Source organism: Erythrolamprus reginae, chromosome 3, assembly GCF_031021105.1.
Source record: "Erythrolamprus reginae isolate rEryReg1 chromosome 3, rEryReg1.hap1, whole genome shotgun sequence".
Taxonomy (NCBI): domain Eukaryota; kingdom Metazoa; phylum Chordata; class Lepidosauria; order Squamata; family Dipsadidae; genus Erythrolamprus; species Erythrolamprus reginae.
This window is the reverse complement of record NC_091952.1, coordinates 124,908,109-124,933,655: the sequence shown is the minus strand read 5'-3', so window position 1 is coordinate 124,933,655 and position 25,547 is coordinate 124,908,109. Positions and strand designations below refer to the sequence as shown.

Sequence of the window (25,547 nt, the reverse complement as noted above, 5' to 3'; positions counted from 1 at the left end):
TCTTCTATTCCTATATCTCTTCTTCTATTCTTTCATTGATATGTTCTATTACTATATCTTCTTTTCTGTTATTTCTTAGATATATTTTACTATGAGTATCTCCTCAATAACCTTCATCATGTATTTTACTATGTGTATATAGATATATACCCTCATTGTGTATTGGACAAAACAAATAAATAAATAAAATAAAATAAAAGTAGGAAACTGGGAGTTCAGTCCGTGAAAGCCAACTGGGTGACTTTAGGCTGGTTACACAAACTCTGCCCAATTTACTTTACAGGATGGTTGTAGAGAAAATAGGAGAAGGAAGGTGTTTTTGGATACGTTTGCTGCCTTATATATGAAAATAATATGAAAGTAACAAAGGCGGGATACAAATACTATGAAAATAATAAAGGCTATGGGATAAACTGCTGGAATAAAAGGCCAGGACATGAAGTGATATAAATCTAATTAACTCTTCCATGATTCATTGTAAGTGGGAGGGTAAACCTCTGAAAACAGATAGCATTTTACTGTTTGAAAATATAATCTAACTATTCTCTCGTCAATCATTCCAAGGATCATAAGCTCTTCCTTATAGAAACATAGAAACATAGAAGACTGACGGCAGAAAAAGACCTCATGGTCCATCTAGTCTGCCCTTATACTATTTTCTGTATTCTATCTTAGGATGGATATATGTTTATCCCAGGCATGTTTAAATTCAGTTACTGTGGATTTATCTACCACGTCTGCTGGAAGTTTGTTCCAAGGACCCTCTACTCTTTCAGTAAAATAATATTTTCTCATGTTGCTTTTGTTCTTTCTCCCAACTAACTTCAGATTGTGTCCCCTTGTTCTTGTGTTCACTTTCCTATTAAAAACACTTCCCTCCTGGACCTTATTTAACCCTTTAACATATTTAAATGTTTCGATCATGTCCCCCCTTTTCCTTCTGTCCTCCAGACTATACAGATTGAGTTCATTAAGTCTTTCCTGATATGTTTTATGCTTAAGACCTTCCACCATTCTTGTAGCCCATCTTTGGACCCATTCAATTTTGTCAATATCTTTTTGTAGGTGAGGTCTCCAGAACTGAACACAGTATTCCAAATGTGGTCTCACCAGCACGCTATATAGCGGGATCATAATCTCCCTCTTCCTGCTTGTTATACCTCTAGCTATGCAGCCAAGCATCCTACTTGCTTTCCCTACCACCTGACTGCACTGTTCACCCATTATAGCTAGAGCACTCAAGTTCTAGCTAGTCCAATAAAGATGGGAAATGGCTCAGAAGCTTTCTTAAAGGAACAATTCAAATATTCCAATGCTAGAACATTTCATTGCATATTATTATTATTATTGTTGTTGTTGTTGTTGTTATTGTTATTGTTATTATTGGTTGCATATTATTTACCAGTTGCTTACATTCTTGACAAATGTATCTTTTTCTTTTGTGTACACTGAGAGCATATGCACCCAAGACAAATTCCTTGTGTGTCCAATCACACTTGGCCAATAAAGAATTCTATTCTATTCTTTAAAAGAAACCAATGTATTAATCATTTTTTATTTCCCATTTTCTTCATTTTGGTAGAGAAGAGAGGAAGTTGATTCTAAATATATTTAATGTAAAGCAGATGGCACTCAATGGCTTATTGAATAATAGTTCATTGTTATTGCTTGTCTTACATGGATATTTACCCAGCCCTTTCTTGTGTAACATATGTGAAGTAGACAGCTTAATTGCAATATAACATTCTGACAAACTTTTGGGACTTTTAACTTTTTTCGGTTTTGGGAAGGCTTATTTTCCATCTGGTTGGTGCATGGAAAGATAAAAAGCAACATTCCTCAGGCTCTTGCTATCCATATATGTTTGATTTCTCAGAATATACAGCTAGCCCAGACAAGGCTATATTGACTGGAGGATTATGCATTTTGTAACAGAAGGCACTAGGTTGAAAAATGAAGTTAACATTGTTTTACATCAGATGTAGAGAGTAAAACCATATCCATACAATCAGTGGTGAAATCCATTTTTTTTACTACTGGGTCTATGGTGTGGTTTGGTGGGCATAGCAGGGGAAGGATACTGCAAAATCCCCATCCCCTCCCCACTCTGGGAACAGCCAGAGAGAGAGGTGGTATTTGCTGGTTATCCTGGATGAGCAAATGATATCTAGATTTGCAGATCTTGTTATTTGCCTGTGTCTGTCTGGCTACCACAAGTTCAGAGTCATCACGTGCTGCCTGCTTATTTATTTATTTTTAAGTTCACTTACTGATGGCTTCAAGTAATGGAAGCTCAGCCCAGAAAATGCATTGCTCTGATTACTCACTTGCTCCCATTGACCTGCAGCTTCTGAGAGTTATATTCATATTTTATGTGCCCCATGGCTGTGGGTAAAGCCAAATTAAATAATCATTGGAAAAGCTTCTGTGGCGAAGAGTCCAAGCCCTTTGTAGAAATCCGTGACACAGAAGAAGCAAGTTCAAAAATCAGACATCTTTGTTTCACGGACTGAGATTAGCAGGCTAGACATAAAAAGGGAACCTGAAATGTTTGTTCTTTAGGGTAAAATAGATTCCAGGTTATACCTTTAATTTCTGTGTGTTGAAATTATGCTGTACTTTTCACTCATAACGAAATTACTCTGCTTGTAGTTTTGACTCTATAAGATTCTGACATGTAGGAGTAATTATGCTCACTTCTTCCCTTCTTTTTGATATGCATACATAGGCATACCCCTACTCTGTTGAAATTCATGGAGAAAGCATTTAAAAGTGGTATGAATGGTTAGAGAAGAGGGACAAAGGATAAGAGAATAACGTAAGAAAGAGGACAAAGGAGTTACTAGATGGAATTAAACATAAACAAATAAAAGGGAAATAAAAAATAAAGGAGAAATAGAGTACACTATTCTATGATGTAGATAAATAGAATTGTGAAATAGATGTATATAATTGAAATGTAAAAACTGAAGGGGAAAAAACTGTAAAGGGCAGGAAAAAATGTTCTAGCCACACCAATTGTTGTAAAAAAGGAAATTGTAACATTTCCGCGTTTGTTTTTAACTTTAAGAATGTTCAATAAAAATATTTTTTTTTAAGAAAATCATGGTGAAAGCATTGGGGGGGGGGGGACATAGCAATAATTACTCCTTACCGGGGTGGATTTCACTTACTCTTCCCTACTGGTTCACAAATGTGAGTGTGTGCGCCATCGCTACGCTCACACGCACTATCTCCGCACATGCACGCAGCCACCCGCACATGCTCTTTACTCGCACACACGGCCTTTGCTCATGCACCCAAACACAAAAACGTGGCTAAATAGGACAGCATTACGTCCAGGTGAGTATGCGGGGGCGGGTGTACCCGCAGTTGGTGCTACCAGTTCACCTAACTGGTCCAAACCGGAAGCATACCGTCTCTGCTCCCTACACAACCAGAGCTAAACTTTTAGGATGCTCATTTCCTGTTGGGAATCATCTTGAAAGGATTTTGGGGAGTAGCAGGAAAACCACGGGGCAGCTTGTTCTTTCCAGTGACCTCCCTGCAAAATACTGGCTTCTCATTGCCATTAGTACTAGGAAAAGCAGCGTTCTTTCTCTGCAGAGCCACATTGTGAATATTGGCGGCTCAGAGCTGGGTGTCACTGAATCATCCAGAATCAGACACGATGTGCTTTTCTGCACCAACATATTCACGTTTCATGTGTCTCAAATGCCTTGGGTCTAAAATGCAGACAACAAGACAGGTATTGGGCAGCATTACTTTTATCAGTAAAGACATTTAATTGACTTATCACTCTGGGAAGGAAAATGACTTTAACTTATCTCACCCTGAAAGCTTAAGTGATTGATCAGGAAAGCCTGTTCTGTTGAATAAGGAAAAATAGAAGCTATTATCATGGTGGCTGTTTAGAACAGAGGAACCAAATTTGATATAGTTACTTCGGAGTCTTCGGAGAGGGGCGGCATACAAATCTAATTAATTATTATTATTATTATTATTAATAATAATAATAATGATAATAATAATAATAATAATTATTATTATTATTAATAATAATAATAATAATAATGATAATAATAATAATGGTAAAGGCACCAGGCTAGAAACTAACCACAACAACAACAACAACAGAGTTGGAAGAGAACTTGGAGGTCTTCTAGTCGAACCCCCTGCTTAGGCAGAAACCCTACACTACTTCAGACAAATGAGTATCCAATATCTTCTTTAAAACTTCCAGTGTTGGAGTATTCACAACTTCTGTTCCACTGATTAACTGTTCTAACTGTCAGGAAATTTTTCCTTAGTTCTAAGTTACTTCTCTCCTTGTTTAGTTTCCACCCATTGCTTCTCGTTCTACCCTCAGGTGCTTTGGAGAATAGGTTGACTCCTTCTTTGTGGCAACCCCTGAGATATTGAAACACTGCTATCGTGTCTCCCCTGGTCCTTCTTTTCTTTAAACTAGCCATGCCCAGTTCTTGCAACCGTTCTTTGTATGTTTAGACTGGTAGACTCTTCGTATGTTTAGACTGGGTTCTAGTCCTATTTGATGTAAATGGTTTCTTCTGTGCTTTACACTACAATCCAAAAAGTAACTGAAGAGTGAGAATAGAAATTTGTATATAAGGAATTGGCTACAATTCAACATGATAATTATTGATATAATTGATCCCTCAATCCAGTTTGACTGGAAGCAGCTTTTGAAAACTGAAAGCAAATAATTTTGCTCTTTGTGAACATTTTGGAGTAGGTAGAAGGAATTGAAGGCTGTACTTTTAAAGCATACGAGTGTAATTATACCTTTGTGAGTGAGAGTGATTGGAAATCCTCTGAAATAGATACACTATCACATGCATGTTTTTAGAGACTCTTTCTGTCCATTTTTTTTCCTTTTTCAATCATATCCCAGAGACTGTCTGGATAAGCTCCTGCAGCTTTCTTGGCAAGGATTTGAGAAGTAGTTTGCCATTGCCTCCTTCCTAAGGCCGAGAGAAAATGATTGGCACAAGGTCACCTAGTTGGCTTTGTTTCTAAGGCCTATTTCATTACTATTTATTTATTATTTAATTAAATAGTTTAATTAAATAGTTACTATTGGAAAACAAAGTAGGAATTTGCTACTATTTCAAAGTGTCTTGATTTTGTTTTAAATTTGTTACTAATTTAAGTTGTTTTGAGACTTTAAAAAAAATAGGAAAATGTTTCCATATGTGACTAATTATCAATATGATTGATGTTGTGATCACTTATTGATTCATATTTGACATGTATATCTATCTGTTCAATTTTAATAGATTTTGTCTTTCTGAAAGCTCTTGATTTTTGCCTTTTAGCTTGTCGGAAAATATTCCTGCTTTTGCACATTGTCAGCAAAATAAAGGATATACACAGTTCCTTGCTACCTTGCTTGAAGAATTATGTATCAAAACTGAAGATCTGGAAAGTCTAACAAAAATATTTAAAAGCGGTTGACTCCCTCGCCGGTCAGTAATTTTTTTCCTCCTCTTGTATTTCTCATCTCACTTTGCTTCATACAAGATCTGTGGGGCCTCTCTAGGAATCTCCTGGGAGGAAATAGGGCCAGAAAAGGCGGGGAGAAGCCTCTGTGGGGCTGCGGAGAGGGGCGGCATATCCAATCAATCAATTAATCAATCTCATGGGAGGAAACATGACCACTACCCTCCCTGTGGTTTCCCCAGTCGCATACATTATTTGCTTTTACATTGATTCCTATGGGAAAAATTGCTTCTTCTTACAAACCTTTCTACTTAAGTAGAGGTACCACTGTAATGTACTGATATATGGACTAAACGCTCATGATGGAGCACTATTCCTGTTTCTATAGTTTCTATAGTCTGCTATATTCTATAGCATGAGAGATTGCTTGAAGAGATGCTGTTTGAGACATTCTAGTCACCTCTCCCATGTTTGTGTTGTGGTGATAATTTTGGGATGGGGGAGGAATCCCGGAGACTTTATATTCTTTATTTTACATGTATATTTTCAGTCAGTGTTATTTTTGTGTTTTTATTGATAAGCTTTGGAAATTGCTTATTTAATAAATGTTTTATTATGATCCTGCTTATATGTTTTATGTTCATTTTTTTACTTACAGAATAAGAAGACCGTCCTTCATTTTTCTCTTGACCAGAGATTGAATTAACGTTCCACATCTGGATTTATCAAACAACTAGAAATCTTTTTTTATTTTTTTAGTATTTTAAAAATACCAACTAAAACAACAGCAACACAATGAGAACTTTTATTATGTGGTTGCTTGTTTTATTTTTATAAATTTAATTTTACAACATGAGATTAAACTTTTTTTTCAAGTTGAAGAACATCTATGCTATTTTATTGCTCCACCAACAGAGCGTCAAAGAATTTAATTTCTCCATAAAATATTGTACCATGTGATGGGAAGCACATTTTTTTTATGTTTGTTCTTTGAGTCCTCAAAAATCAGATGTGTTGGAATTTGAATGCCATTTCAGTCTTCTTAATAAAAAGATATCATTTCAATCACTTGCAAAATAATAAAACTAGTCCCAAATTATTCTCAGCTAAGAGCTGAGAGCTCTTTATTTACAAGAAAGAGTCACTTGGCTCTTCAGATTTTGAAGAATCTCCACCCTGCCAAAGTTTAGTGGGTCTACTTTAAGGGCCTGAATCCAGATGTTTCTGCTTTGTAATCCCATGAATTTATCTTCCTTGGTTTTAGGATTCATGATTTCCATATTCAGGACTTATAGTGTACAGTTCATTCCAGGTTTCACAAAACTTGGAAAGGCTTTGGAAGTCATGTGGTATACAGGTAATCCTTGAGTTACAACTGTAATTGGACCCTGCAATTACAATTGTAAATTGGAACAAATGTAAAACAAGTCACACCCTGACTAGATCTAATTTTTTTTTAAAAATGTGATAGTTCTTATACAAATACAGAGGTTGTAAATGAATGCAGTGATCATTGAGCGAATACAATGGTTGTTAAGCAAACATATTGTTTGCTGTGGTCCACTTTTTGCCAGAAACCAGAAGTAAACTCTAGTTCCTAGCAAAATTGTTGTAAATTGTGGTCACATGACCCCGCAGCACTGCAAATAGTTGTAAATGTGAGCCAGTTGCCAAGCATCCAAAATGTGGTCACATGATGTTGTGGTTAGTTCTGGCCCTGCTCCTGCCCCAAGGACTGTGGATGTGGGGGAGACATCCACATGCTGCAGGCCTGTTTTGCCCCCGGTGGAATCTGCTGATGAAGGCTCCTCTGACCAAGAAGACATGAGTGACAGGGAGGAGGAGAGTGGCAGACAGCTCAGAAGGAGATCAATTATCTAGCTCCTCCTTAGATTCAGAAGAAGAGTTAATGATACAGCCACGCATGCGGAGAGCGATGCATAGGCAACAGCAACTGAGAGATTATTATAAAAGAAAATGAGGCCACCTGTTGTTGGGTGGGGCTGTGGTAATTAGGCCGCTATAAATAGGAGCCTGTGGGTTTGGCCATTGTGGAGGATTATCTGATTGTTGTGTTTCGTGACTGCTTTACTGACTTTGACTTTTTGTGTGCTGATTTTCCCCGCTTTGAAACTAAACCAGAGCAAAGTGTGTTTCACTTTGTGAAAGAAGAAGGACTGTGAATTGCCTCACAGCTGCAAGCTAAGTATCACAGAACTGATAAGGGACTTGTACAAATTACCAGTTTGTTTGGAGACGAGTGCTCTTTGCTATACCAAAAGAGGGCTTGGTTTAAGTGAATTTTCATGATAAAGAACATTGTTTTGCATTTTCAAACGTGTATGTGTCTGAAATTTGTACCTGTGAATTTTTGGGAGGAGTCTACCAGAGAGCCCGACAGAACACATGATTGGGGAGGGGCAATGTCAGAACTTCAAAACCAGGTTGTAAATAGCTTTTGGGGCGGGATCCCTCATAACTTTAAGCAGTCATTAAGCAGTCGGTCATAAGTGAAGGATTTCCTGTAACACAGCATGCACCTGAATGTACAAACTCTGCTCAAATATTTCCAGCAAAAAAAAAAGATACGGGTTTCCAAGATATTTAATTTTTTTAAAGAATTTGTTTTATGTAGATATTTATCCTAAGCAATACTTACTTCTCTGGAGTTTTATTATCAATAATATGGATATATACAAATTTATAATATGAATATCTAACAGATCACAAGAACACAGAGGTGGCAGAAAATAGTTAAAGGAGGAAATAGTGCTTAACTACTGTACATTAGGTATATAGAGAATGGAGAATCCTTTGACTAGGCTTTCAATATTCTGTTACAATTATTTACTAGCAATCAAGATCTTTACAGAAATCCACATGGGTCTTGTTTCCTGAGCATGCCTACCATTTCTGAATCATGTGTGATTTGATTCAGAATATTTGCACTTAGATCAACTGCATGAAGGTTTAGTTTTAAGCAACCATGTCAATCCTTCCACAGATGCAAGGTTGGCTTCTCCAATCTGCATTAGAGGAACTCCTGAAAATGGCATTTTTATTCAAGATAATCTTCCTATTCAGAGATTAAGCCACATAAAAAAGGATGGAATTTACTGAGGGCGACTGCTTGAGTCTAGTGGTTAAGATCCATCAAGGTGCAAAATAAGGTGGTTTTGTCAACTCCAAACTCTTGATTTTCACAGGTTTACTTTGTTACGTTTCCTGTTAGTTTAGCAGCATTATTTTTTACAAGCTTTTTTTAGGCTTACGCTTTAATGTTTAATCTTTCACAAAATGTGGATTGCTTATGTTTAAAGAGCTAAGATTTGAAGTTTCACTGTGACAAAATAACGTATTTTCATCCCCACCCTTTGCGTCGGATGCAGAATGATACATGGACACTAAAGCTGGGTAAAAAGGGTCACTTTATTAAAATATAAACATAGAGACCTGCAGAGGTTGCTAAATGGGGCGGAAATTCCTATGTACAACATACTTGGGCAACTAAATGGGCGTAACTCTTTGCCTGGACTGTGCAAGGCTATCTTTAACCTACACCCAGCCTTGTAAGCCACGCCTTAAGCATGTGGGAGGGCTCACTCCCATGACCCAGAACCAGAAATGACGTGAGTGAGCCCCAAGGGCACCCCCTCACTACTGCCCTGGTGGTGTAGACAGCTTGAGTTTATTTATTTTATTTATTTATTGGATTTGTATGCAGCCCCTCTCCGTAGACTCGGGGCGGCTAACAACAGTTGTAGAAAAGGGGACCCCATCATCTTCCAAAAGATGCCCAAGGGAGAACACACAGCTGCTACTGATAGCCGTTCCCGCCCCGTTAATTCCAAACAGTGACCGAATAGAAAATTAGTCCAATGTTACATACCAACCTATTTAGCCCCAGACACACCATATAACCCCAAATTCCCTTCTCTGTCCTCCAGGGTGGAGTAGACGAAGAACAATCTAGACTCAATTGTGCTGCGATTGCAAAAATTCCTACTCAGCCCCCAGTTGGGCGACCCCTTTAATCACCCTGGGTTGAGCGGAGGGTGGGTAGGTGTCTGTTTTTCCTCGTAGCCAGGCAGAAAAAGGGAAGAGCTGGGCAGCTGCAGGCCTTTAAGAAGGCTGCTCGCTTCACACAGCTCACTTCCCCAATTACGAGGGCTGCACGGAGCATGCTGGGAGGTCTTGCGCAGCCACGCGAGATCTCACAGCGACCAGGAGGTTGGTGCCGTGCTATCAGCACCGACGCAAATGTCAGCCCGGTGCCGAGAGCGCCCGGCCTTTCAATTCTCCTTGTTTATCATGAGATGAATTACTTGATCCTTTCTAGCTCCTACAGAAGGTGTACATGTGTATGTTTATTTGTGTGTGAGAGAGTTAGGTGTTTGTTTTTTAAATGCTCTATTCTTACTTGGTGAAGGCAGAAAATGGACTATACATAATAAAGACAGTTATTAATAGCATAAAATTATCTTTGTATTGCCTTATACTTTGCTGTTATATGATTAGCAATATCAATAGAATTTAGGCTTATGTACTATCAGATAATGCTTTGCATCGTCCTCTCAACAATCTGGTTCCTGATTGATTGATTGATTGATTGATTGATTGTATTTATATGCTGCTCACTCCAAACGGACTCTAATCGGCAAAACAATTTTACCAACCTCAGAAATCAACTTTGAGGCCTATCTGGATCAAACTCCTGCTTGGGCAGAGTTTGCATTCAATTCTGCACTTTTTCTGTGTGCCTGTTTTTTATTTTTTTCTCCAACTTAAAAGCACACATATATCATCAATATCTAACAATATGTTTATAAAATCTCTGATATGAAAATTAATAAAACATCCTAAATCGTATTTCTATTCATCACTAATTATTCCGTCTGTCTGAAAAAAGAAAAAACACTAAAACACATTAACTAATTCTAATCTAAAAAGTGACAGACTAATCATTTTCTTCATTTTTTAATTTTAATAATCACATATTTATGTGTCATATCTAATGCTGCCTCCTTTTCTCTTTTGTCAACTGGGTTCCCTCAATCATATTTCTCATTCCTTTATCTGTTTTACATTAATTTTACATTAATTATTTTATCCATTTTTTTTCAATCCACTCAAAAATTTCCCCCCAAATTTCATAAAACCCAGAGTCTTCTTTATATTTAATTTTCAATATAAGTCTATTCATTTCCACACAATCCATAATCTTCCTTAGCACTTCTCTTTCTGTTGGTATACTAGTCAACTTCCAATTTTGTGCGCACACAATTCTAGTGGCAGTCACCATGTGTACAATTAAATATATTTCTTTTTTATTAATTTTTTCTGACAGGATACCTAATAGGAATATTTCAGGTTTTAAATCAATACATTGCTTCAATATCTTCTCAATCCATATTTGAACCTCTGTCCAATATTTATTGGTTTTACCAATTCTGCACTTAACCACATCAGGGCTCCTGATTGGTTCCAAAGAGTGTATGGTTAGGTGAATAGATAAAAGATTCCACACAAAAATCTCATTGAAAGCATGGGTGGGCAACTTAGAACTTTCCACATAAAGTATAGCTAAAATAGATTTTCGAGTATGATATTTATTTATTTATTTATTTATTTAGATTTGTATGCCGCCCCTCTCCGCAGACTCGGGGCTCTTTATAGCTGCAGGCCTATCTTTATAGGATATCATTGCTCCACAAACTGCTACTATTGGTTACCAGTTTGTTCCATGTCTTATTCAAGGTAAGTCACCTTTAAGACCCTTCATGGATAGGGATTGAGTTATTTACCGGAATAGAATAGAATAAAATAGAATAAAATTCTTTATTGGTCAAGTGTGATCGGACACACAAGCAATTTGTCTTTGGTGCATGTTGTGGCTAGCTCTGGCCCAGCTCCTGCCCCAAGGACTGGATGTGGGGGAGACATCCACATGCTGCAGGCCTGTTTTGCCCCCCCCCGGTGGAATCTGCTGATGAAGGCTCCTCTGACCAAGAAGACATGAGTGACAGGGAGGAGGAGAGTATGGCAGACAGCTCAGAAGGAGATCAATTATCTAGCTCCTCCTTGGATTCGGAACAAGAGTTAATGATACAGCCACGCATGCGGAGAGCGATGCATAGGCAACAACAACTGAGAAATTATTATCAAAGAAAATGAGGCCACCTGTGGTTGGGTGGGGCTGTGGTAATTAGTGAGGCTGCTATAAAGAGCAGCCTGTGGGTTTGGCCATTGTGGAGGATTATCTGATCGTTGTGTTTCGTGACTGCTTTACTGACTTTGACTTTTTGTGTGCTGATTTTCCCCCGCTTTGAAACTAAACCAGAGCAAAGTGTGTTTCACGTTGTGAAAGAAGAAGGACTGTGAATTGCCTTACAGCTGCAAGCTAAGTATCACAGAACTGATAAGGGACTTGTACAAATTACCAGTTTGTTTGGAGACCAGTGCTCTTTGCTATATCAAAAGAGGGCTTGGTTTAAGTGAATTTTCATTATAAAGAATATTGTTTTGAATTTTCAAACGTGTGTGTGTCTGAAATTTGTACCTGTGAATTTTTGGGAGGAGTCTACCAGAGAGCCCGAGAGAACAGGTGCATATGCTCTCAGTGTACATAAAAGAAAAAGATACATTTGCCAAGAATCATGAGGTACAACACTTATAGGGTACAAATAAGCAATCAGGAAACAATAAGATTGTTAGAGCATCTCTCCTCAGTTGGCCAAATCACGGACAAATATGAGTTTTTGAATAATAAATCTAAAGGACAGCTTTCTGAAATAAAGGGCTGGTCTTTGTAATAAAGGATGTATGGTCACTATATTGGAGAGGTGTGCTAACAGGTCCCATTGGATAAAGATTGTCAGCAGGTGGGCCAAGGAGGAGTGGTTTTTCTGCCATGGTGTTCACTTTCTGCAGTAATGACTCTAGTGGCCCTTTCCATGGCCTTGAGATCTTCTGCCCAAGCCTGGGGCCCTGAGTAGTGGTACAGCCCATCTTATGGCTGTGTTAATTATTGCTTTATGATTCCGACAGAGGTAGTGGTTGTTACTAGCCACCCAATCACATACATGAAGTGGACAATAAAATAAATAAAATGCGCCACAATATGTATTTTTAGATGACCATGAAGTCTCTCTTTCTGTCTTTGTTGCAGAAACAGAAAGTTTATCACGTTCCATGGTTTCTGTAGGGATCTTTCCTAAATTAAATAATATAGTTAATATAATTATTTCTAAGTCCAATTTATTCTCCCTCTCATACAACCATCAATGTAAGCAAAATCCACTACAAGTCAGGTATACGGCTTTTGCATTGTTTGTGTCAATTTATTACCTTTTAAAAGAGATCATATGAATACTTGTGAAGTTAGTATTGTGGAGACATTAATCATCACCCTTAGGTGCCAATTCTTTTTTTAAATATATGACAAGACTCTGCCACTCAGTTTAGCTGCTTTATGATAAAAGATTCCATGTTTACAAGAGAGCAGGAAGGTTGAAACCAATGAAATTTCTAAATAATCAGTCAGATTGAACTAAATGTTCCACTGTGTGGTTTTTAGTAGACCTGGATCATGATTAATCTTTGTGACTCATTGTAACCGGTGAGTCTAATCTGGATGCATCCTGCCACCACTTTTACAAATCTCAACAAGTTTGTGAAAGTTCTATTATATAATTAAATCACACTGAATTCCACAGAAATGCTAGGGATATTTTTCCATTGAAATGTGAAAGATTCTTACATTTGAGAGGCGTTTATAACATTTTTTCTCTTTGAAACTGGTCAATGACGTTTTTGTATGCACTTGCAAATTTTTATAGTTTAATTCCATGAAGTGCTGGTTTTGGGATTTTTCCTATATTAATTGTTGTTATGTGCATAAGTTAATATTGCCCTTTTTTTGTAGCTGAGAAAAGCTTACAGCAAATAAACCAAACTCTTTCAAGTTTGCAGCATGATGAAGAAAATGCATTTTGTCTATGTATTTTCAACATATGTTCTGAAATGAGAACTATTATTTGAAGTATAGACTGGAAAATTTATTTCAAAACCAAAGCAACCTAAGCTTTCCTTAAAATTAATTTAAGGGGAAAAAAACAATTGCCTTCGTTGCTGCAAATCTGATTTTTTAAAAAACTTGTATATGCTAAGATCTGTAAAAAAAATCCCTGGCCATGCCAGAAATAGCAGATAGAGGTGATTGCTTTAAAAAAACAAAAAACCACACACTTTCTACCGTACCTTTCTAAGCACCAAAGCAAGCTGAATGCAGGCATAGGATGTGGGTTAAGAGCTGTTTCGTTTTGTATAAAGACTTGTTGAATGACAAAGTAATTTTGAAAGAAAGATATCCACCACAAGTCAGGAGTTCATCAATTCAGTGTCCACCTTTGCAAGCCATGTTCCTTTTTCCCTACATTACTCAAATATCAGTTCAAGAAAAATGTCATATAGTCTCCCTATGAGTGGATATTCCAATCTCTTGAAGTAGATAATGTGCTGGTAATATTCACTTTATCACCACCGCTCTACATGCAGTTGCCTGGTTGGCCTTAATCTCCCATTATATGACCACTGCTTGGAGATTTGGAGGCATCTATTTATAGTTATGGAGATCATAGTTGTTAACAGAAAGAATTACAGACTTCTGCTGCTTGCTCCTATTTATCTAGAGACACCACGCCTATAGAAGCAGATGCAGATTTACAACATTTTATTGTTCACATTCTAAATTGTGGAAGAATTAAGATGGGATACTTGCCACACAAAGAATGTGTGTTATGTGATGATCTTCAACCACCTTCATCACCAGTGTTAGATTGCACGGTAATGAAGAGGTGAGGTGTAGGAACAATTCAGCATCTTTTATTTCTCTCTAGCAGAGAGCAATAAGGAATGCTGACAGGCTGCAGGGAAGCCGCTTTTAAGGGCTTTCCTGCAGCTGGCTAGCCACTGACAGCAGTTTAATTTTCCCACCGCTGGATGGATCACTCATTGGCAGCTATGCAAATCTGGGTCACATACAGCTGTACGTAACATATAATCCCATCATTTTGCTAACTTCTGATAAGTTTGGGCCATCCCAGCTTGATAATTATCTCACCTCTTTGGGTACTTTCCATTTCCATACTTCATCTGGGAAACCACTTTTTGTTTTCAGAAGCAGTTTGGGTTTCAGAAGCCATTATGCCTCTATGGCAGTGTTTTTCAACTAGTGTGCTGTGAGACATGGTCCGATGTGCCGTGGGGAAATTAAACATGGGTCCCCAAACTACGGCCTGCATGCTGGATATGGCCCGTGGAAGCCATTTATCCAGCCTGCTACCAGCCGTCTCCATCCGAACATAAACATTCCCTTCACAATCCCTCTAGCTATCAGCGACAGGAAGAGTGGAACCACAGGGAACGGTCACTGACCAATCACCTAGGATTCATCCCGACTACTAGTGATGAACCAATAGTAGGCCACCTCTCATCCACACCCAGAAAGGTCCCCACTCAGGCTGCTGTGCACTTATCATTGTGTGGCCTCAGCGAGTAGTTGAAGCTGCTACTCCTCCCCATGGTCCTGATTTTTAATCCTAGTCAAGACTGGAGTTAAATGTTGCCACCACTAGATGAAGCCTCAGCCTCAGCTGGTTATGTCTATCCTGATGGTGTATATAGATATTTGACCTTTTTCTTTTTATAAGAAGCCCCTGCAGAGGGTGATATACAATGCATCACAAGGCATCACAATGTTATCTATATTGTATACGGCCTCCTAAGTGAGTATAAATACATTTAGAAACTATATTATTAACTATATATATATAATATGTACTGTGTTAGAGTGTCATTTTGTGTCATTTTCATTGGTGGTGTGTCCCAGGATTTTGTAAATGTAAAAAATGTGTCACGGCTCAAAAAAGGTTGAAAATCACTGCTCTATGGTCTACTTTGAATGGGGCCCATGTACTTGAATTTCTTGCATGTGTCTTTTCTCACCTACTGATAGCTACATGGACGGGGGTAGAGTATGGATAGTAAATAATGGACTGACTCAGATTGGATCCTAAACAATTACACAGTACTAGTAAATTAACACAATGATCTCTTTGCATTTACCTGAAGTTGGATTTAGGCAATCAACATTCTCCAAAATGTATTATTGTTTAAACCATTTATTTGTTTGTTTGTTTGTTTGTTTGTTTACTTATTTGTTTGTTTATTTGTTTATTTGTTTATTTGTTTGTTTATTTATTTGTTTGTTTATTTGTTTATTTGACTTCTATGCCGCCCAATCCCAAAGGACTCATTTGATTTAATTTTAAAATGGCGATCTGCAAATGCATAATTCAGTAATATATGCTGGCTTATTTTGTTGAATAAAAATTCTTGACTTACATGGGCAAAAGGAACTGTACACAAACATTTACTGTCCCACTGAAGAATGGTGCCCAAATATAAAAAAGGACAGGGCTCTTATACATATAATAATTTTATAGAAAAGGGAATTTTCTAACATATAAATGTTCCCTGTCTTCAGTAATTTGTGATCACTCATAAATATGAAAACCCCTTATTTCTTCCATAAATACATACGGTAGTTGAGGTCAGTCATGTTTTATATTTCATGCATTCGTTCAAATAGTACTCATGGAAGAACTAGAAAAAGGTGAAATTAAAGATCTTAATTAAGAATTAATTGTATCACCTGAGTAACTATCTGTCCAAGTATAGTTACCTTTTAAAAAATATAGCTTGGTTTTAAATAAATAGGAAAAAAATTAAATATCTTAGTATAGTACTTATTTACGTACTCCCAAATCAAAGTATGGTAGTTTAGATTTCTAGTCAAAGTATAAAGCATGAACGAATCAAATCAAAGTTTTAAAATATAATCTGGTCCATCCCTAAATGAATACTTCATATGTACAGTATATACTCTAATTTGAATATACCCAAGCCAAATCAAATATAATCTAGAAACTCTATAAACTTATTTTATGTGTAAAGACTTCCTGAAGTTTTTAGAGGAAAGGTGGCACAGACATATTATAAATATGTCAAATAAATTGGTATGCCTGATATTCAGATGTTTAAAACCATTCTGAGAAGACAATTGCATTTCTCGCATTTTAGAAATATTAGGGCCCTAAGGAGCTCCAACAACTGCTTCCTATTAGGGCCCTAAGGGCAGGCGAGGAGTGGCTGGGAAGGAAGGGATGAGTAGAGGTCACCAAAGCGTCCCTCAACATGAGTGGCATCAAGTTGGCCCTGCCCACCCAGTTACATGACCACCTAGCCATTGCCACCCAGCCAGTCATTAGGCAGATCATATTAGTGCTCCACGGGATTTAAAATTATGAATTTAGGGCTCTATGAGGTCCAAAAGATTGGGGACTGCTATTTTAGAGTTTACCTTGAATAGTTTCCTCACCCTCATTTGATGGACTTTTCATTTGAAATCTTTGTTCCTCCATTTCCTTCCCTTTGTTTCTTTCACATGAGTTGACTGCTAGTTGTCTCCCATCTAGAGGTCTGATGACAAAAATCATCTTATTTCGACCCTATCTACAAACCAGCAACTCTGTCGGTGTTTCTTCCTCTTTGAACGTTCTCAGATTTGTCTACATCCTTCTTTTGCAACTATGAAACCAACTCGCACAGCTCTTGCCTGCTGTCTGACCTAAAGTAGACCCTAGAGTCAATCTTATTTAGTTAGTAGGGTTTTTTATGTTTTTCACGGTATTATTTGTCAACACTTGCCTTTTATATTTCATTTTATTGTACTGTGTATGTTTCTTTTTAACTTGATTTCTTGAAGGAATGACAATAGCAAGGTTATTTAAACTTGAAATAGAGTCTCAAACCAAGGTGGTCTTTGAATCCACCTTACTTTGCTCCTCCAATTTTTGCCAATGTATCTCATATAAAAGCCCCAGCCTTGTACTTGAATGTCCTTTTACTGCTATCAAGTTGACATCCCGATTGGAAACATTACATGGAGAAAAAATATAGCATGTCATTTCCAATCTGTATCCTCAGATCTAATCAGTGAAGTCAGAAAAGAATAAGCCGTCAGATGGTAAAGGAACTGGGAAATAAAAGAATTTTATAGACAGCCTGGGTCTGCCTTATATACCATCTGCTCAATACAGAAACCTAAGCCTTGCTAATACATGCTGTTTGCGTGTTTTCAATATTTTATGTTAATTGAAATGACATATTTGAAGCTCTAAATTAGGTAGTCTTACTCACAGGTATGGATAGTAACGATTCAGGATAGAAAGACAAAAGAAGGCTAGATGGTAAAATAAACAAATGTAGAGATTATTTAGTGAAGAAGTTGCTCTTCTTTTGTTTTATTTCATAAAAATAAGCCAAGGTTTCCATGAAATATTAACCTTACGGTGGTTTTTTAAAAAATCCTGAATGGTTCTTTATTTATGTTCACAACAATTGGATGAGAAAAGCTAACTCAAATATTATAATTTTTTATGCAATGACAAAAATTATTATAATTGGTGAAAAGTCCGCCAAACAGTTCAATCCTTTTAACCTGGAAGGGCTTCATTGCTCTTGATGTGATTATAGTAGTATTTCCTATTCATCTAGTAATCCTACAGATATCTTCACAAAATTCTGCCAGATAGTGACTGACTCAGCGTCATCCACTGAGTTTTTCTAAATGTAATCAAAACAGCCATTATTGCATTGAGATATTGCTTCATTTTCTGCTGGATATTTAATTTTTCATGTTATTTATGGACTTTTATTTAATTGCTTTTAGGATGCAAACTAAAATATCTTTAGCCCTCTCGCATCTTCTGGAGAGAAACAAGAAATTCAACTCTCCCCCCTCCCCCTTCAAAGTGGATTTTCATAATAGGCCAAATATTTTTTCCTTGTATCAGTGCAAAGTTGGTAGTTTTCCCAACCTACCACCTGCCTGAAATCCATTAACTCAAAAATTGAAGAAACTTGGGTTTTCCCAACTAACTTTACTAGTTGCAAGTCCCATCATCCTTGACTATTGTCTGTTGATCCAGAAAGTAACAGATTCTGCATCTTTAAGTTATTTTCCAACTGTCCAGGTTCAAAGTTGGGATTTTTGCATACTAGACAGGAATACATGACTGCATTCACCATTCCCAGCAAAGTTTCTCATTTAAGCTCTCTGTTTTACACCATCCAGTCACATTTTCTGTTGATTATTCTTTTTTTATCTACCGCAACTTCTTCCTCTATAATTCTCTTTCACGTATAGATGTTTTGTTTTCTTCCCACACAATTGAATGTTCCCTTTCTCTTTTGGTCATTTTTTCACTAACCTGGCTCCTCCAGGGTCTTGTGGGTGTGATGAAGAGATTTAAAATAGGATGGTTCACCACCATTGAAAAGAAGGTTTCTACATTATCCAATACAAGGTGACCAAACATTTGCCAATAGTGCCCAGATGGAAAATTTACGGACGTTTTCTCTAGATGTGGTGCAATTTGCATCCAATTTTGGGGAACCCAACTGTTACACAATGCCATTTTATCTGCATTGTCTAGACGTGCTTTGTTGGCTAATTCCAACTTCAAATGGATCTTATCTTTGGAGCTGATTTGCAAAGCTCAGCATTCCATTTTGTAACAAGTCCGTATTGATGAAGTCTTAATCACTCCTAATTAAATTTATTTTAAAAATTACATTGCGGCTTTATCTGAATTACTGCAGAAGTAAATTAGGAACTTTCATTTTCATATACTGTATTAATTAAATATCGGAAAATATTTTGTTGGAGCAATAGACAGTACAGTGGTACCTCTACTTAAGAACTTTTCTAGATAAGAACCGGGTGTTCAAGATTTTTTTGCCTCTACTTAAGAACCATTTTCTACTTAAGAACCCGAGCCGGGAAAAATCTCCCAGGAAATTTGAGAGCGGCATGAAGGCCTGGCCAGTTTCATGCCATTCCCCCTTTAATCCCGGCCATCTGGGCTGTCAGAGGAGCCTTTTGGTGGTGCTTAAAGAGGCTTTGGCAGTCCAGAGCGAATGAAGCATTTTCCTTTCTCTGGGTGCTTGGACAGGGAATAAACCTCTGCCAGCACCCAGAGAAAAGAAATACTCCCTTCGCTCTGGGCAGCTGAGGAGTCACCACAGTGAAGGAAAGGCACTGGCTACAAAGTGAGAGGAGAGGGGAGCTCTTCAGCATGGGAAGGAAGAGGAAGCAGGTAGCAGCAGCAGCAGCCAGTGTATGGGAGGCAGTGTATGGGAGGCAGTGTATGGGAGGCAGTGTATGGGAGGCAGTCTCTCATCGGGTGTATTGGAGGTGCGTGCTCCTCCTCGCTGCCTCAGAGTCCCTCTTTTTTTTTTTATGCCTTAAAGTTTTGGATTTTTTTGATTCCCCTCACCTCACCTTCTTCCTTTGGAAGCGACTCTCCTCCTCCTCCTCTTCTTCCTCCTCCTCCCACCCAAATTCTGAGCTTTCATTTCTTTCCTAATGTGTTTGCACACATTATTTGCTTTTACATTGATTCCTACGGGAAAAATTGTTTCTTTTATTATTATTATTATTATTTATTAGATTTGTATGCTTCTACTTAAGAATGTTTCTACTTAAGAACCTCGTTCTTAAGTAGAGGTACCACTGTAAGTCTAAAATAAATAGTTTAATTTGGTCATAGACCAGCATAAAATTAACAACATAAGGCACCCAAAAATAGAAGTAAAAATATTAAATCATATTGATAGAATGGAAAAAAGGAAAATAAAATTATTATTATAAAATTACAAAGTGCAGGAATTAAAACTCGTGAAAGATCTGCAAAATCCTCCCCCCCCCCCAAAAAAAAGGGAATTGCTTGTTACAACACAAAATAGAGAAATTTTATGAATGCCTACATGGCTATGTTACTACTAACTCATGAATTAGACATATATTTTATAGTGTTAATGCAGATGCTTCTGAATCATAAGTTAACCACAACATGGTACCTGAAATCACATAATGTCCCAAGTCACAAAATAACTAACCATACTTCAGCCTTCTTTCTACAGCAGCCTTGGTATTTGATACCAAAAATAAAATTAAAAAAAATGTGTAAGAGTAAAAAGGATTCTTTCTGGAGGTGCTGTCTATAACACAGCAAGAGGAATTATTGATGGTCTCTGAGCTTGGTTTGTTTTATTGCAGATATTTCATTACCCAAATTAGGTAGAATAGAATAGAATTCTTTATTGGCCAGGTGTGATTGGACACACAAGGAATTGGTCATTGGTGCACATGCTCTCAGTGTACATAAAAGAAAAGATACATTTGTCAAGAATCATGAGGTACAACACTTAATGATTGTCATAGCGTACAAATAAGCAATCAGGAAACCATCAATATTAATATAAATCGTAAGGATACAAGCAATAAGTTACAGTCATACAGTCAATAAGTGTTGAGGAGATGGGTGATTGGAATGATGAGAAGACTAATAGCAATAGTAATACAGCCTTAGTGAATAGTTTGACAGTGATAAGGGGAATTATTTGTTTAGCAGAGAGATGTTGTTCAGGAAAAAACTGTTCTTGTGTCTAGAGGAATGTGCTGTCATTTTATATTAGGGTCTTGCTCTGACAGCATTGGTGGGAATCTTCTTAGGGTTAGGCTGCTGTTTACTGTTAGTTTGGCAGCTCCTTCATTGGAATATTGTTTGCTTCTTGATTGTTAGTCTAAAGTTAATCTTGATATTAATCTCTGCTCATCTGGGTGTTACTACTGTTAAAGAGGTGTTTTGGCCTTTTGGCTTGTTTATTGTCTCTTTTCTATCAAGAAAGCAACCGTACTCAGCGAGTAGCAAGAAACCACCCATTTCAACCCCGAGCTGCAAATATTCCCCTCTATTGAGAATGCAGTATGTTTTTATATTTTATGTTTGGTATGTATGTGTTGTTTGGTTTTAAATGATAGGATTTTATATGTCTTTTTTCTCTTTTAATATTAGATTTGTTCCACTGTAACATTGTTTTTATTATTGTTGTGAGCTGCCCCGAGTCTTCAGAGAGGAGCGGCATACAAATCTAATAAATTATTATTATTATTATTATTATTATTATTATTATTATTATTATTATTCTCAGAAGAAGCCTTATTGTGAGGGAGGATGGGGTGGGTTGCAGTGTTCCCTCTAATTTTTTTGGGGGGGGGGCGGAAAAGTATAGTGTCTGAGCGGCAGTCCCTTTGGGACTGGGCGGCACAGAAATAATAAATAAATAAATAAATAAATAAATAAATAAATAAATAAATACTGTGTGTCTATAACAGTGAGCTCATAATAGGGCAACTCTATCGATATCAAAATGCCACTTAAATAGTTGATCTAGTTTCAAACTAGATTTTGATTTTCTTTCTCTCTTCCTTACTCCCATTCTTTTTCTTTCTCTTTTCCTTCCTGTCTTTTTTCTATCTGTTTCTCTCTCTTCCTCTCTTCCTCTCTCTCTCCTTCCCTCTCACTCTTTCCCTCTCGGCTTCTGGGCAGGTTTGGAAAACTCTGAGTTGATGATGATTTTTAAGTGAGCGATTGCTCACTGCTCAGCTTAGAGGGAACTATGGTGGGTTCCTCCCAGTTTGGATCAGATCGTCTGAACTGGTAGCGACCCAGTGGTGACATCACAATGGCATCATGGATCTGGTTCAGTTGGTGCCAGTCCATGGGCACTATCATATTTGGTGGGGGGGGATTTTTCCCGATTTTTTTTTACTGTTTGAATGTTTTTTTCCTCTGCTGCTGCTTGAAAAAAGGCCCTCCTGGGTTTATACTTACCTTTATTCCTTTGCCCAAAGCACAGCTGATCAGCTCCTCAGCTGTGTTTCGGGCTGATTATAGCTATTGAGCATGTGCAGAAGCAGGATTGCACGAGGAGACGCACACGTGCGTGCAAGTGGAGGGAGTTTGCGCGTGTGAAATGGTGTGAAGCGGACTTGTGGTAAAGGTAAGTAGAACCCACCCTGGGGGGGAGAGGCAAAAAGCTCTTGAGAATAATACTGTAGATAGGATTGCAACTTGAATGCAATCAGATTGCATTCAACTACCTTGGGTTTCGTCATAACATTTAGAATTTTGAAATTCTGGGCTTCATAGGGCAAGCCACTAGAGTATGAGCTGAGAGCAAACCCCACTCCTTACTAGCACCAATGATGTCACCTAATTTGGGTAATGAAATGTTTGTATAAAAACCACCAACAGTCTAGATTGCACCAAAGACCCTACAATTTTAAAAATGCCCCAAATTCTAATATTATCCCAAATTGATTAGCTTCAGGGACAAAAAAATACCGGTAACAGGAAATTATTATTATTGTTGTTGTTGTTGTTGTTGTTGTTATTATTATTATTATTATTATTATTATTAATTAGATTTGTGTGCCGCCCTTCTCCGAAGTCTCAGGGCGGTTCACAAGACATAATATAAAACAGTGCGTATAAACAAATCAAATCAATTAAAAATTACAAGCTAAAAACCCAATATATTAAAATCAGTCAGCCAATTCAATCACAATCATACATAGCAATTAGTAGTCAGGGGGGTCTTGATCTAATTGCCCCAAGCCTGGTGACATAAGTGAGTCTTGAGACTCTTGCGAAAGGCGAGGAGAGTGGGGGCAGTACTCCCTCTGGAGGGAGCTGATTCCAGAGGGCCGGGGCCACCACAGAGAAGGCTCTTCCCCTAGGCCCTGCCAGATGACATTGTCTGGTCGACGGGACCTGGAGAAGGCCAACTCTGTGGGACCTAACCAGCCGCTGGGATTCATGATATGAAATGATAGGAAAAATTGATGTTGTTTTCACCCTCCACCAGTGGTGGGTTCCCACCAGTAGGGTCCAGTCTGCCATTCCAGTAGCGGCCCACTGATTGCCTAATTTGTGCATGAAGGCTCCGGTACCATCTTTGCCAAACCATCTTTTTTCCTGATTTTTTTGCCTTTTTTTTTGCTTCCTGTGCATGGCGATGTGCGCCCGCCCGTGCTCTCCATCCCCAGCAAGGTAGAACATAGCCCCTGGCCATCTATAGAATATCCACTCTTAGTTTACAATATGTGTGTGTGTGTGTGTGTGTGTGTATGTGTTTCACTGTGTCAGAGAGAGAGCAAACTAAAATACAAGTCTGCATATATAACAAATTGAGGTCTAGTTCCTGAAAGCTTAGTCCAGAATAAATCTGTTGGCCTTAAGGTGGCATAGGATTCTTTATATCAAGTAAATAGAATGATAAAGCATTTATTGGTCTCCGTTATCAGCAGGGCCCAAGGAACTGGCTGCTCCTGTTTTGCTCTGACTCATCAAAAGCTGCTTTTTTTTTTTAATAACAAGCAGATGCTGAGCCTGTTGAGAGTTCACCCCTCATGCAAAGAAAATGATAACAGCTTCCTAATCAAGATTTGCCATTGAGCAGGATTTCCTCGGAACCCTTCAGGCCAATAAACCTTGCCTACCATCACAGAAAAATAAATAAATAAAGGAGAGGATGAATAAATAAATAAACCAAAGAAAGAGAAATGTAAACTAGGCAGAGGTAATATGTCAGTTATCTGCTATTTTTTCCCCCATTGGTTTTTAATTGCATTTTGATTCATGTTGTTTTTTATTTTGAATGGCTACTTCTCTACTGAGTTTGTACGGTGCTTTCGTTTTGTATTTTACTTGACTTTTTATAAGTATGTTTTTCCTTGAATTGTAGTTTTTATTGTAAGCCACCCAAAGGGCTTCAGCTATTTGGTACTTAATTTTTCTTAATATGTAAACAAATAACATGGAACTATTTTGTAGAGTACAGTGATGCCTCGTCTTACAAACCTCTCGTCATACAAACTTTTCGAGATACAAACCCGGGGTTTAAGATTTTTTTGCCTCTTCTTCCAAACTATTTTCACTTTACAAACCCAAGCCGCCGCCACTGGGATGCCTCACCTCCGGACTTCTGTTGCCAGAGAAGCGCCCGTTTTTGCGCTGCTGGGATTCCCCTGAGGCTCCCCTCCATGGGAAACACCACCTCCGGACTTCTGTGGTTTTGCGATGCTGCAGGGGAATCCCAGCAGCACAAAAATGGGCGCTTTGACTGGCAAAAGGGGTGGGTTTTGGGCTTGCATGCATTAATAGCTTTTCCATTGATTCCTATGGGAAACATTGTTTCATCTTACAAACTTTTCACCTTACAAACCTCGTCCCGGACGGAACCAATTAAGTTTGTAAGACGAGGTATCACTGTATTTCTTTCCTAGGGCAAAACGGACAATAATTCTGAGCCACAATTTAAAGTTTACAGGATTCATGCCAGCAGCTTCTCAGTGTGGTGTACAATCCTTTAAACATTAAAAATACAGGTAATCCTTGTTTATTTAGCAACCATTTGTAGTTTATATCAATGGTGAAAAAATAACGTTACGACTGATCTTCACCTTTAGAACCTTCAAAGATCTGTAAAGCAAAATAAAGTTGAAGTAAAGATTGCGAAATTGGAATGTTTCTTATAATGACAACTTCTCCTGACAACCAAGTTGCTGGCTCCAATTGTAGTCACTAAACAAAAACTACCTGCAATAACTAGAGTAGCAAAAAATGTACTTATTTAACCAGTATTAACATACCCAATATAAGCATTTATTGAGGAATGCTAACAGCCATTTTTTATTTGATGCTTGCACTCTCGGAACATATATATTTACCTTGCAAGGTTCTCCTTGGTTTTTCAAGGGTGTTTTTGAGACATGGGAATTTTGAAAAGTTTGCATATTTATTTAACCCCATCTTTCTTAACCCCAACTCTTCCAAATTTCCCCCTCCAACAATTCTGAGAGGTACAATAGATTAACTGAAAGATAGTGTTTGGTCTAAGTCACTCACTCAGAGAAGAAACGTAAAGATGAGTCTCACAGACCTAATAAGCTGAGATCAAACATGCCTGGAAAAACAGAGGCGCAGAACAACCTTACTCTGTTTTCCTCTTGATAAATGGATATTTTGAAGGTGGCCAAGCTATTAGAGCTCTTGGGATTAATAAAACAGTCATTGGTTTTTGCATTTCAAGCAGGCGTTTTAGCCTCTGAACAT

At 37.8% G+C, this 25,547-nt stretch overlaps 1 protein-coding gene across 6 annotated transcripts in view; it reads left to right on the top strand.

Annotated features, from left to right (window-relative positions):
• The window catches only part of RPAP2 (RNA polymerase II associated protein 2), a 50,085-nt gene extending 43,540 nt beyond the window's left edge, over positions 1 to 6,545 (top strand). For 5 of the 6 annotated variants that reach the window (XM_070746552.1, XM_070746554.1, XM_070746548.1 and 2 more), the window contains 2 exons: positions 5,337 to 5,486; positions 6,119 to 6,545. In XM_070746552.1, the coding sequence (XP_070602653.1) occupies positions 5,337 to 5,475 (139 nt within the window). In that variant the 3' untranslated portion in view covers positions 5,476 to 5,486; positions 6,119 to 6,545. Of the gene's footprint in view, positions 1 to 5,336; positions 5,487 to 6,118 lie in introns of those variants that run through there. The other variant, XM_070746550.1, reaches the window with a different exon arrangement.
• The last annotated feature ends 19,002 nt before the right edge of the window (positions 6,546 to 25,547 follow it).